This window comes from Mastigoproctus giganteus, chromosome 2, assembly GCF_048544385.1.
Source record: "Mastigoproctus giganteus isolate SK-2022 chromosome 2, ASM4854438v1, whole genome shotgun sequence".
Classification (NCBI taxonomy): Eukaryota; Metazoa; Arthropoda; class Arachnida; order Uropygi; family Thelyphonidae; genus Mastigoproctus; species Mastigoproctus giganteus.
The window spans coordinates 110,680,641-110,695,316 of NC_143576.1; the positions used below are offsets into that span (position 1 = coordinate 110,680,641).

At 38.9% G+C, this 14,676-nt stretch overlaps 1 protein-coding gene across 1 annotated transcript in view; it reads left to right on the forward strand.

Annotated features, from left to right (window-relative positions):
* The first annotated feature begins 3,199 nt into the window (after positions 1–3,199).
* LOC150089496 (dynein beta chain, ciliary-like) overlaps positions 3,200–14,676 on the forward strand; it is a 1,205,440-nt gene continuing 1,193,963 nt past the window's right edge. The window contains 1 exon segment of the mRNA XM_090390004.1: positions 3,200–3,550. Within this exon segment, the coding sequence (XP_090246130.1) occupies positions 3,200–3,550 (351 nt within the window).

Below are 14,676 nucleotides of genomic sequence, written 5' to 3' on the forward strand. Positions count from 1 at the left end.
CAGCCATGGAGAGACTGACAATTGCCTGGAAAGGAGGAGGAAGGGGCCTGATAGACCTCATCGATCAATAGAAGACAGCGATTGTTAACCTGAAGGATTACTTCCATAAACACACAGCAACAGCATTGCAGCAGGCCTTAAGGAAGATAGACAAGTGGTATATCCCCACTCAACCTAAATGAGGAGTCCCCTCCCAGCCAAGAGACACAAACGAAGCTAGTAAAATGGGCAGAGAAAACGCTCCATGGCAGACACCACAATGATCTCCACCAAGATCACATAGATAAAATTGCTTCCAATGCATGGCTCACGAGCGGGACGCTCTTCCCCGAGACTGAAGGATTCATGTTCGCCATCCAAGACCAGGTAATCAACACCAGAAACTATAGAAAATACATCGCCAAGGAGCCCAGAGTGTCCGATGACACATGTCGACGATGCCACCTGGCCTGAGAAATGATCCAACATATCACCGCGGGATGAAAGGTGATTACCCAGACTGAGTGCACTAATAGGTAGCCAGGATAATGCATCAGAAGCTAGCAAGGAAATACCAGTTGATCGAAGAAAGTGTACCGTACTACAAGTACGAACCCTGGGCAGTACTAGAGACCCGAACCCACAAGCTGTACTGGGACCGCGCCATAATAACGGATAGGTAATCCCGCACAACAGACCAGACATAACCCTTGTGGACAAGAAAAAAAGCTACCTATCTAATTGACATAGCTGTACCCAACACGGGCAACCTGCAGAAAACCCATGGGAAAAAATCAGGAAGTACGCAAACCTAAGACAGGAGATCAAAGAGATGTGGCATATGCAACAAGTAACGACCATCCCGATCATCGTGTCAACCACAGGTATAGTCCCAAAGACCCTACATAACAGCCTAGCAGCAATAGGTCTACCAGCAAACACTTACAAGGAACTCCAGAAAGTCGCAATCCTGAACACCTGTAGGACAGTCAGAGAATTCCTGGACCAACAGTAACACCAGATATAACAACAACCACCCTGTGTACTTGGTAGCAATATCTGTCACGAAGTGGAACCTTTATCAGGGAGAAATAATATGAGCAATAATAATAATAATACTGTAACAATAATAACAATAATACTGTAACTACTGAGATTTACGTACCCCCTTCAAAAATCAAAACAAGTTTTCGGACCTTGTTTACGGATGTATATATAATATAAATGCTTGTGTGCACGGGTAGCAACTGGGGTTTTTTCGCCCCAGAGAACACACGCAATTTACAGACACAAATAAGAATTTATGTAATCAATTACAGGTAACCCTAATATAATATTTTTTTTATGTATATATTTGTGTGTATGTATGTATGAACACTGGGTTTTCTGAAAAGAAAATTCAAAGTTTTATGCGTGAAACAACTGATCTTTATTCTTCTTTTTATACAGATATATAATAATAATTTTATTTATCATCAAGTTGCTATACGAAGAACGAATAATTTGAAATATGTATACAATTATACTAATCGTATTGAAAATAAGTAATGTTCTATAACGAAATTCGTTGTGATTCTATCAGTATATATATTTTAAGAAAGTAAACACATATTACTTGATACCTTTTGAACATTTCGTGGACTCTCAGGAACTGGTATACGGACCCCAGTTTGGGAAACGCTGCTGTAAGCCATTCCTACACCGAGACGGCTCGGAATAACTTACCTATACAGCACAGAATAGTAACATGTCTTACTTCTCTATGCTTATATAGTATAAACGGAACTGCGAACCTACGTAAATATATCCCACTGAACCCAAACTAAATGTATCCCCAACTGGACACCAAAAATGTCTGCGGCTACTCCAACACCACCCGACATGAGGGGAAGTCGGAGTGGAAAGAGACAGAGGTGTTAACCGATTTTGGTTAAAATATCTTACTTTTGCAAATTTCACAAAAACATATGACCAATTGAACAAATTGCTAGGGCCCCTCCCAAAGCCTTGGACGAGGCCCGTGAAAGTGAGACGCCCAGAAGCTTAAGCTTCATTAGTTTCACATTTTAGATATCCACCTAAAATTCTTCTCAGATTAATTTTATTCTCTTTATACTCTTACAGGGCCATTAGGTCAGCAGAATTTACAATTAATCATTTTAATAATGAATGCAATCATTAACAGATACCTGTGCGTGTTTATATGCATTGGTATAAAGACGCACTGGTAGCTGTGCGTACAAATACGCACGGGTATATACACGAAACTAAATAACTGAGTTTTATTCTACTTGTTAAAAAAAAAAATTGAAGCCAATTAAAGATGATTTATAAAAAGTCTCCTGAAGCAAACAAGAGGTTCAACGTTTCAGATATTTAACTCTCTTCATGGAAGCGTTTTCCAGTGAGCTTACTGTGGTTCATTGGGGCGCAGATAATATTTGCAGCCCAGCACCTGCTAGTTTCTTTTTTTTCTTTTTTTTTTTTTACCTGCTAATACAAGAAGCGCCGCAACCAGTACACGCCCTACATCGACTACCGCAAGGCCTTTGACTCTGTGCCCCCTAGCTGACTAACAGAGACGCTGAATATCCACAAAGTCAATCCGACAGCGAACAACTTCCTAGAAGCAACCATATCGAAATGGAGGAACACCATAAAGATGGAGATTATCATCGATAAAATAGCTCAAACAAATGTAAAAAACCAAAGAGAAACTTCAACTGATCAACGGATTGTAGTAGTTTCCTTGCCATATTCTTACTTTTCTTTTTTTCTAGTTTTTTTTTACCTTGTTTCTATCACTACAATGTTGCTGGATCAGTTCTAGACATTAATAGTAAATGCCTAAAATTATATATATTATCTGAATTGTAAATATCAGTAGAGATATTAGTTCTTTTAGGTTGGCATCCTGCGCACTGAATACCTCAGCTTGATATTTTGGCATTAAAAAAATATATATAGTATTATATTATATATATTTAACAGATGTTTTAGTGAATGTATTAAAGATAATGTGTATTGACATTTGATTGAATAGAGAACGTTTACATGCATCTTATTTTAACTTATAATAATAGGCCTTTTTGGTTTCTTTTTACAGAACAGAATATGTGTGTGTCTTGAGGAAACTTTCACTGAAGTTTTAACCATTGCTAATACAGTTAATCTAGATATAACTAGTTATGAGTACTCTTTGATTTACTAATTGAGTAAAATGGCGGTGACTTTTGGTGATGATAAGAGAGTAGATTACGTTGCAACATATGTAATGGAATCTTTAAAAACAACTTCAGAAAAATGGAATGTGATGGTAAGTCTGGATGAATACAAGACACCGCTTCTGGAATTTTTGGACAATACACCAGTTGAAAGATTGTTGTTTACCGAAAACCTTATTGGACAGTTGGTCATTTCTGAGCATTGTACATATCCAATAAGAAGAAAGATTGTCTATGTGCTAAAAAATCGTCGAGAACATGTTACCGCAGAAAATTACAAAGAAATCATTGCATTTGGAGATCTTGCTAATACTCCTTTAGAACAACTTCAGGGTTTTTTAAAAGAGGTGAGTTAAATAAGTTCAAGTTTTTAAATTTTATTGTGAATTAAAGTATGAGCTCCATATTTAATTTAAATATGTGCCAATTTAAATTAGTGCCAAAAATAAAAACTTAAGAAAATCAAGTTTTCGGCGTTATTATTTATGCCAATATGTCGATAGTCATCCATAGGCCGCGTAGTCGGCGTGATACAACTCCTTCTGCCGCTCGTACGGAGGGATTTGTGCCTCCCGGTCTGTGGGTTCGATTCTCCTCTGTTACTGGAGGAATTCTTTAGGACCCTTCACTCAAAGCTGTAGTTGGCCGTTATCTACAGGGCCGTCTTTTTCATTACCCACAGTGCCTGGGGCCTACGAAAAAACAGGGAACCCAAAAAATATACTTCAAATAGAAGTTAACGATTTTATTCCAAGATAAAATTCTGTAAACTAAGTTTTAAGCACAGGTTTCAAAGATAAATTATATGTTCGGTTTTTCCTGTTAGCAGAATCATTAACGCCATTGAAGTTCGTTTTGCGAGAAAGTTGGTGCGGAAATAAGTGTTGTGAAAATAACTTGAATACGAAATGTAAAGGCAGGCTTTTGAATTTCTTTATAAACAAAAAACAACAAAAAAAAAAAAAAAAAAAAAATAGATTTAACGCGAGGGCATTTTAATATGTTTGATCTCATCAAACATATACACTACATTACATCAAACTTTGATGTAATGTAGTGAGGCTTCACAATGAAGAGTAATTACTTAGGGCCTACGAACACTACAAGAAAACCTGATTACCTAGTTCGGTAATTAAACTCAATACCAGAGATGGCCGTATTGGGGATTAGTTACTGAAATATCATAAAAAAATACATATATTGAGAAAAATGCCTTGTGCATCGAGAACAAGCAGAGCCGGCGAAAGGGTTTATGTACCCTAGGCGAGACTTAAAATTTGCGTCCCAGTTGTATTCTGTTCATAATGTCATAAATAAATAAATAATGTTATAAAACCATTAAGAGAATTATGTTGCAAATCAATCTTTTTTTTTAATATGTTCTTAATATTTGATAAAATATTTAGATAATGTTATTTCTTTATTTAGAAATAATAATTAACTTATTTAATTTAAATAATTATTTTTTTAACCACTAAAAAACTTTTTTGAAGACAAGTAGTAGGACAATCATCATATTTTCAGAACGACATATTATTATTATTATCTTATATTATTTCTCCCTGATTGGGGTTTCCACCTCGTGACGGGTATTGCTACCAAGTACCAGGTGGTGGTTGTTGTCATGTCTAGTATTTCTGTTGATCGAGGAACTCTCTGACTATCCTCAAGTGTTCAGGATTGCGACTTTCTGGAGTTCCTTGTAGGTGTTTGCTGGTAGACCTATTGCTACTAGGCTGTTATGTAGGAGCTTTGGGACCATACCTGTGGTTGACACGATGATCGGGATGGTCGTTACTTGTTGCATATGCCACATCTCTTTGATCTCCTGTCTTAGGTTTGTGTACTTCCTGATTTTCTCCCCATGGGTTTTCTGTAGGTTGCCAGTGTTGGGTACCGCTATGTCAATTAGATAGATAGCCTTTTCTTTCTTGTCCACAAGGGTTATGTCCGGTCTGTTGTGTGGGAATGTCCTATCCGTTATTATGGCGCGGTCCCAGTACAGCTTGTGGATTGGGGTTTCTAGTACTGGCTGGGGATCGTACTTGTAGTACGGTACACTTTCTTCGATCACTGGTATTTCCTTGCTAGCTTCTGATGTATTATCCTGGCTATCTGGTCGTGTCTATGAGTGTACTTAGTCTGGGTGATCACTTTATATCCCGCGATGATGTGTTGGATCGTTTCTCAGGCCAGGTGGAATCGTCGACATGTGTCATGGGACACTCTGGGCTCCTTGGCGATTCATTTTTTATAGTTTCTGGTGTCGATTACCTGGTCTTGGATGGCGAGCATGAATCCTTCAGTCTCGGGAAAGAGCGTCCCGCTCGTGAGCCATGCATTGGAAGCAATTTTATCTATGCGATCATGATGGAGATCATTGTAGTGTCTGCCATGGATTGTCTTTTCTGCCCATCTTTCTAGCTTCGTTTGTACCTCCTGGTTGGGGGGGGGGGTTACTCCTCGCTTAGGTTGACTGGGGTATACTGCTTATCTATCTTCCTTATGGCCTCGTGGAGTGCTGCTGCTGTGTGTTTCTGGAAGTAATCCTTCAGGTTAGCTACCGCTGTCTTCTGTTGCTGACTGAGGTCTATTAGGTCCCTTCCTCCTTCTTCCCGGGCAATTGTCAGTCTCTCCACGGCAGATCTCGGGTGGTGTTGGCGGCTCTTGGTCCTTATCGTCCTTGTCTTATTCATGATATCCTCCATAGTTAGTCCAATCTATGACCCCGAAGGAGTATGTTACCACTGGGACTGCATAGGTTTTTATGGCTTTAACTGTGTTCCCTCCATTCAGCTTTGCTTTCAGCATGTTTCTGGGCATCTGATGGTATTTTTTGGTCAGGCAGGCCTTAATTTCATTGTGCTGTAACTGCTGAGCCTGCATCATCCCCAAGTATTTGTAGGCCTCTCCCTCTACCATGGCTTCGATCTTTTTACCAGTCTGCAGCTGGTAGTTTCGGTTGACTAATTTTCCCTAGTGCATTCCGTAGGTCTTTCATTTGTCTAGACCAAATTCCATCCTAATATCGTTGCTGAATTCTTCTTTGATCTGGAATAGTTGCTGGAGGTGCTTCTCGGTTCCCGCGTAGAGTTTGATGTCATCCATGTACATCAGGTGGGTGAGGGTGTACAGGTTCTTCCTTCCTTCTTTGAGGTTATATCCGTACTTTCTACTGTTGAGCATGGTGGATAGCGAGTTAAGTGCTAGACAGAACCACAATGGGCTCAGGGCATCTCCCTGAAAGATTCCTCTGCTGATGGGGATTGGCCTGATTTTGATGTTTTCGACCTTAATGGTGGTACTCCATTTCAGCATCGTTTCTCCTAGGAAGTTTGTTACTATCGGATCGACTTTGTAGATCTTCAGGGCCTCTATTAGCCAGCTTCGAGGCACGCAGTCGAAGGCCTTGTAGGCTTCTTGTAGGCTTGCTCCATAACCGCGGCATCTATGGTTAATTGCTCCTTGCATCGTTTACGTGAATAAACGAAGGTTTCCGCGCAGTTAAGATTGTAACAACCTTTAAGAAGGTAGTTACAACCAGCCTTCTCAATATTAATAGAGACCATTACCAGATGTAGTAGTAGTAGTAGTAGTGGCATGTGATGCAAGAAAGCAAGTGTATGAGTTTATGCAGCATCAGCCAAAAAAAAAAATCACACCATTCCCTCCAAATGCCTGTCCAGTTCCTCCTTAAATTTATTCAACCTATCAACTTCCACAACGACAGATGGAAGTTTGTTCCAGCAATTAACCACCCGCTGGCTAAAGGCAAATTTCCGCACATCTATTCTACATCTGTCTTTTCTTAATTTGAATTTATGCTCCCTTAGGTTCGTAATCTGAACAAGTGGAAGGATCCCATCAGAATTCAGCGTGCTCAACCCATTCAAGGCCTTATATACCTCAATCAGATCACCGCGCAGGTGCCCAGTCTCCAGCCACTGCAATTTGCAGAACTTAAGCCTCTCTTGGTAAGAGGATCCCTTCGTTCCCCTCACCAATCTTGTTGCCCTTCTCCGTACACGCTCAAGTAAATCTACATCCTTCCTAAAATGAGGCCTCCAGACCTGTACACAGTACTCAAGGCGTGGCCTGACCATTGCCTTATACAGAGGGACAATCACCTCCTTCTCCCTGCTAGCAAAATTCCTATATATCATTGACAAAACCCCATGACCTGCCCTGGCAGCCTGTCTGCATTGCTCAGAAAACTTCATATCTGACTGCACAATTACTCCCAGGTCTTTTTCATTTTCTACCACTTTAAGTGCAGTACCACACAGTTGGTACGTTTCTCTGGGGGTTACTTCTACCCATATGCAGTACTTTGCATTTGTCAAGGTTAAACTTCAGTTGCCACCTCTTAGCCCATCTGCCCAAATTATCTAGATCCTGTTGCAGTAGCACACTGCCATTACTGTCATTAACAACCCTGCCAACCTTTGTATCATCTGCAAACTTCGACATTAAGCCTGATATACCTTCATCAATATCATTGATAAATATACAAAACAACAGTGGACCTAACACCGAACCCTGTGGGACACCACTAATAACATTAGTCCACGAAGAGCAGCACCCATTGATTACCACCCTCGTCTTCTCGCACTTAACCATCCTTTTATCCATTGTAGCAACTTACCCTTAATACCATTCAGCTCCAATTTGTACAATAGTCTTCCATGAGCAACAGTGTCAAAAGCTTGCCTGAAATCCAAATATATGATATCAAAATTATTTTTTGCATCCAGTTCCTTTGTAACCACATCATAATATCCTATCGAATTTGTCAGACAAGACTTTCCATGCTGTGTCTGAATTATTGCTCCAGTCTTGTCTAGATGTTTATTTCGAATGTTGCACAATATGGCCCAGGAGGCCCTTGTGCCAAAAAACCCATAATAACATTTCTAATGAAGCCATTTCGTACGTTCGATTTACCCCTAACCGTTAGATCGGTGATGGGGTCCAGATTTTACGGAAACCATATTAAATGTTACATATTTCTTCGCTTAAATAAGCCAAGTTAGTTTTCAGTTTTTGGGAAACCCATCGTAATAATGGTGCCAAGATTTAAGATAGAAATTTTCCTGGAATATTCGACTGTAAAAATTCCGAATTGCCATGATATGATTTTATCGTAAGATTTGGCAACATTAACGTTAAATTTCGTCAGATCCAGGAGCGCTGTTATGAGACAAAGTTGGGAAAATGAAAACAGTTCGTTTATGCGAGAAGAGCTGTGTTGAATGAAAATTCATCTTACGATGTTCTGTTTAGGTTGTTTTTTTTTTTTTTTTTTTTTTTTTTAAATCCTTTGGAAGTTTTGTTAGAGATACCTTTGAAAAATGTTTCACCTAGGGTGTCTCCAGTCTCTGAAGTCGAGAACAGTTAATTTGTCTCATCCTTTTCGACATTTAAAGAAGCCCATTCTAAGATGTCAGAAAATATGTAATTATAGATTTTTAAATCACAAAAGGAAAGTAGGTCGTTTCCTTTCGTCAGAATAAAAATCTATAGTTACATATTTTAGATATCACTGCTGAACCTATAAACTTTTAAAGCGATTTGGGTGGATTTTGCTATTTTATTTTTATTTAATTATTATATATATATATATATATATATATATTATTTATTTATTTTATTAAATTTTTTGTACTACAAAATGTGGTAATCTGGACATTTTACAATGGCTGATGATCGCTTTCTGGAAGCTATTTCCCCGAAAATAGGTAAGAGCGTTCCCTGGAAATAGATACTAGATTGCCATGATTGCAAATTGAGGTGACTTACAGGCTCCAGGTTCACAGAGGGCTGGGCTTCAACTCCACTGACTAATTTTCAAACTTATATTTTTAAAATTTTTATTTAAATTTCTAACTTTCAGTTAGTGTGAAAGCAATGGCTCGAAACCTCATGCTCATTCCAAGAAAATTCCTGGCTGCATCACTAAACTGCATGTTAGCGTTAGCATTAGTAGAGGCATACAATGCAAGAAAGCAAGCTTATGCAGCATCAGCCAAAAAAAAAAAAAAAAAATCCCGTTTCACATCTCCATTCGTTCCAAATGCCTGTCCAGCTCACCCTTAAATTTATTTAGGCTATCAACTTCCACAACAAAAGATGGAAGTCTGTTCCACCATCAATTATCCACTGACTAAAGGGAAATTTCCACACATCTATTCTACAACTGTCTTTCTTCAATTTGAATCTGTGCCCCCTCAAGTTCTTCTTAATCTGAGCAAGAGGAAGAATCCCATCAGCATTCAGCTTGCTCAACCCATTCAAGGCTTTATACACCTCAATCAGATCACCTTGTAGGTGCCTACTCTCCAGGCACTGCAATTTGCAGAACTTGAGCCTTTCTTGGTAAGAGCACCCCTTTGTTCCCCTCATCAATCTTGTTGCCCTTCTTTGTACTCATTCTAGCAACTCTACATCCTTCCTAAAATGAGTCCTCCAGACCTGTACACAGTACTCTAGGTGTGGCCTGACCATTGCCTTGTATAATGGGATAATCATGGGAAAACGGGATGCAGGTGCCTACTCTCCAGGCACTGCAATTTGCAGAACTGGAGCCTTTCTTGTTAAGAGCACCCCTTTGTTCCCCTCATCAATCTTGTTGCCCTTCTTTGTACTCATCCTAGCAACTCTACATCCTTCCTAAAATGAGGCCTCCAGACCTGCATACAGTACTCTAAGTGTGGCCTAGAGTACCATTGCCTTGTATAACGGGATAATCACCTCCCTGTCCCTGCTAGCAAAATTCATATATATCATTGACATGATTCCATGACCTGCCCTGGCAGCCAGTCTGCACTGCTCAGCGAACTTCAGATTTGACTGCACAATTATCCCCAGGTCTTTTGTGTAGTACCACACAGTTGATATGTTTCTCTTCGGTTATTGCTACCCATATGCAGTACTTTGCATTTGTCAATGTTAAATCAATTTTGGAGGCTTAGAGGGGAACAGGCATTCTGTGTGTTATCAGACACTCAGTCTAAAACACTGATGGATCCAATATCTTTCTATTTCAGAAGATTTAGGAGAAGTCCGGTTGGCCTGCCTCCCTAAAATCCACTCATCACACCTTCTTGATGGTAGGCCCTTTTACGTCACTTAGGTGGCAATGAACGTGTAGAGTGGTTCTCTTCAAGACGCCTGGTCAGCATGAAGAGAAAAAGCCCAAACTCTCCAGCACATGATAGCACAATGAAACAAATGGCCCTCAGTCCCCAGCAGCTTTCACTCCCCCCGGGGCGCCTCTGTAGCCAGGTGGGAAGGAGCAGCAGTGCGTAGCACACGCTTCTTGATTAGACCGGGGTTCGAGCCTGTCACCACCAAATACGGAGGATGTGGAAAGGTCAGGGAATGACCACCGCATATTCCCGGAGCAATATGGCCTTAGTTGCTAATGCTCCTAAAAAAAAAAAAAACCAAATCACTCCCCCTCTTATGGCAGCGAGAGGATCAGAATGGAAGCAGAGAGTGATAAGAATCTCTGGGTATGATCAGGCTGCTATGCACGGAAACTGAACTTGGCCTCTTACAACGTAAGATCGCTCATCGGTGAAGACAGGATACTAGAGCTGGAAAAGGAATTAGAAAATGTAAATTGGAATATCATCGGTTTGGCTGAAACAAGAAGAAGAAATGAATCACTTATAAGTTTATCAAGTTTTTTTTTTTTTTGGCGCATCGGCTTCTGTGGCCATAATGCACCTCCCAAGGTTTTTGCAGTACTTTGATCCAAGCCCGAGGCGGGATTCGAACCCACGACCTTTGGGTTGCCAGGTAGGCACTTTACCACCCGGCTAGCCCGGTCGGCAGTTTATCAAGTGGAAATCTGCTGTACACCAATGGAAACAGTGAAAGGAGTGAAGGTAGAGTTGGCTTTCTGGTCCATAAAGATATAAAAAACAACATTTTGGAATTCAAAATACATCACCAAGGGTGTCAAGACTACTAATCAGGATTTCTAAGAGGTATAATCTAAAGGTTATGATGATTTATGCACCAACATTGAGCCATGATGATGAAGAGGTTGAAGAAATGTACACTGAAGAGAGTCTTCTAGATGAACAAAAAACTCACTACACTATCATTATGGGGGACTTCAATGCTAATGTTGGAAAGAGACAAAACAGTGCAGAAAGGGGAACTATAGGAAATTTTGAAATTGGTAAACGAAATGAAAGAGGTGAAAGACTTGTGGAATTTGCAGAATAAATTTAATAAATTTTCTGTTTATACTCCGGGACGACCAAACGGTCAGAGGAGTTTTATAAAGATAGACAGAATACAAGAAACAGCACCGTATTCAGTAATCACGGGTTTGAACCCCAGTCACTCAAGGCACGTGTACTTACGCACCCGTGCGCCTCTAGAGGAATGTCAGCAATAAACACTTTTTTTCAAGAAAAGGGTGAATAGAAAGTGGACATGAAAGAGCCCAAATGGATTAATAACTAATGAAATCAACTTCGTACTCACTAACAGAAGATATATCGTGAATGATGTTACTGTCCTGAATAATGTAAATGTTGGAAGTGATCACAGAATGGTAAGATGCACACTTGATATAGATGTAAGAAAAGAAAGGAAAAAACTGACTCGATTAAATAATACAAAGGTCTTTGAGATAACAGAAGAGGAGAAAAAGCATTATGTATTGGAACTTAAGAACAAGTTTGAGCTTCTGCAGACTACTCAGGATCAAGAAACGCTTGTCATGATGAACCGAAGATGACAAATGAAGAGCAAGAAAAACACTGACATGGAGAAAATCGAGTATACTGAGTTATGCAAAGCCATTAGAAAGAGACTCAGAGAGGACAAGAAAATATAACACAAGAAAAGTAGAACAAGCATTAAGGGAAAACAAAGGATTTAAATCAGCAGTCATGAGCAGTAATACAGAAAGACAAATGATACTGAAACTGAAGAATAGCAATGGTGTACTTATGAAAAGCAGAGAAGGCATAATTCAAAAAGCAGAAGACTACTATAAAGAGTTATACAAGGAGCGAGGGAATGATTCCAGCAGTAGGGAAGATGGATCGCAAATTAGTAACACATACAACATACCTGATATCCTTCCTGATGAGGTAGAACATGTGCTGAAGAAAATGAAGAATCCGAGGGAAGATGAAGTTACTGTAGAGTTGTTAAAATTGGGAGGAAGAGACATGACACAAAAAGTGGCAAGACACTTCACAAAATTCATTAGAAAAGGGGTGGCACCTAAGGAGTGGAATAATGCAATCATAGTTTTGCTGCATAAGAAAGGAGATAAATCAGAAATTGGAAATTATAGACCAATTAGCTTGTTATCCCACATCTACAAGTTGTTCACAAGGGTCATTACTAACAGATTATAAAGAATACTTGATGAGAATCAACCGAAAGAGCAAGCTGGCTTTAGGACAGGATTCTCAACTATGGATCACCTTCACGTAATATCACAGCTAATGGAGAAAGCAAATGAATATAAAACACCATTATGCCTGACATTTGTGGATTATGAAAAGGCATTTGACTCCATACAGCATAAGGCAATGTTTCCAGCACTGGAAAGACAAGGCATAGATACCCCATATATTATAATTTTGAAGAAAATATATGAGAATGCTACCTCCTTTATCAGACTAGACAAAGACAGTAATAAATTTAAAATTGAGAAAGGAGTTCGACAAGGAGACACAATATCTCCAAAGTTGTTTACTGCTGCCCTTGAGGAAGGCTTTCAGAAAATTAGACTGGTCGCAGAAAGGAGTCAATGTGAATGGAGAGTACCTAAACTATTTATGATTTGCAGAAGACATTGGGGTCATAAGTCACGATCCCAAAGAATTAGAGGAAAATCAGTTATGCACAGTTAGTAAGGATTTTGGACTAAAGATGAATACGAACAAGTATGCCACAGAAAGGGATATAATGATTGAAGGAGCAGTAATTGAAAAGGTGGAGTCATATACTTATCTGGGACAAGTCATTAGCTGTAATAATGATAAATGGATGGAAGTCAAGAGAAGAATAAATTTTGGATGGATAGCATTCAGGAAATATAGTCACATACTGAGTAGCAATATCCCAATTTGTTTGAAACGTAAAATAATGAACCAATGTATACTCCCCACTATGACTTATGGAAGTGAAACTTGGGCACTCACCAAAAGAATGGAAGAGAAGCTGAGAACTACACAGCGAAGAATGGAACGAATTATATTGGGAATCAGACTGTTAGATAAGAAGGGAAATACATGGATTTGGCAGCAAACTCAATGAAACTCAGTAAAGGACATTCTTATCAAAACTAAAGAACTAAAATGGCCTTGTGCAGGACACATAGCTCGAAGACATGATGACAGATGGACTAATAAAATAACAGAATGATACCCAAGAGCAGCTAAGAGAAAACCTGGAAGACAATGGAGATGGACAGATGAAATTCATGAGTTTGTGGATAGTAAATGGATGGCCATTGCACAAAACAGAAGGAACTGGAAAGTTCCTGGAGAGGCCTTCATCCTGCAGTGGAATGAAAATGGCTGATGATGATGATGCAGTACTTTGCATTTGTCAATGTTAAATCAATTTTGCATTTGTCAATGTTAAATGTCAGTGTTTTTCAAGTTTATATGACAGTTTGAATAGCAGTAGCTGTTTTAATTAGAAACAGGACTAGTTTTAATTAGAAACAGGACTAGTCCTAGTTAAGGGAATGCCTATGTGTGAGAATGTTGGGTAAAGTACAGCAAGGAAGACTTCAGCTCTGGGTTGCAAGCTCTGCCCCTCTCCCTCCCCCTTTTTTGTGATTTTGAGCACTGAAGGACACCCTGAAAATAGAGAAATAAAATAAATCCCTGAGGCACTTGATTTGACTGGAAAGACAAAGTGTTATTGGTATCAATTGATATGATATTATTAGTTGAGAAGGAGGAATTGACAGTTGGGATTTGACATTTCTGCATAACTGCCAGTGTTGCTGAAATACCATATGCTGGACTAGCATGCAACACAGAGTTTGATGCACATAGGAAACCATGCAGTTTCTGGAAATTACATTAGTTTCCAGTAGTCATAATGTTGGATTTATGACATTTCACATATTATAATTTATTAAATATATAAAACAATAAATTTAATAAATGTTACTTTATAAATATCATATAATAAATTAAATAAAAAGTGTATGCGTATGACCATATGTTACAGATATTAAATTATATTATTAATTATTTAATTAGTTATTAATTTAATAATTACTAAATAATTAAGCCAATCATTTTATGTTTAATTGGTATAGTGAAATGTGTATGCCCAATTTGATTTAAAGGAAAATTGAAAATACTTAAGCCATATAATAGAGCTTTACATGTTTATTGAAGTGAATCACATCAATTTACACTTAATACTTTTGCGGCATTTTGAGGCTCAACTGAACCACATCATGCCTATAAGT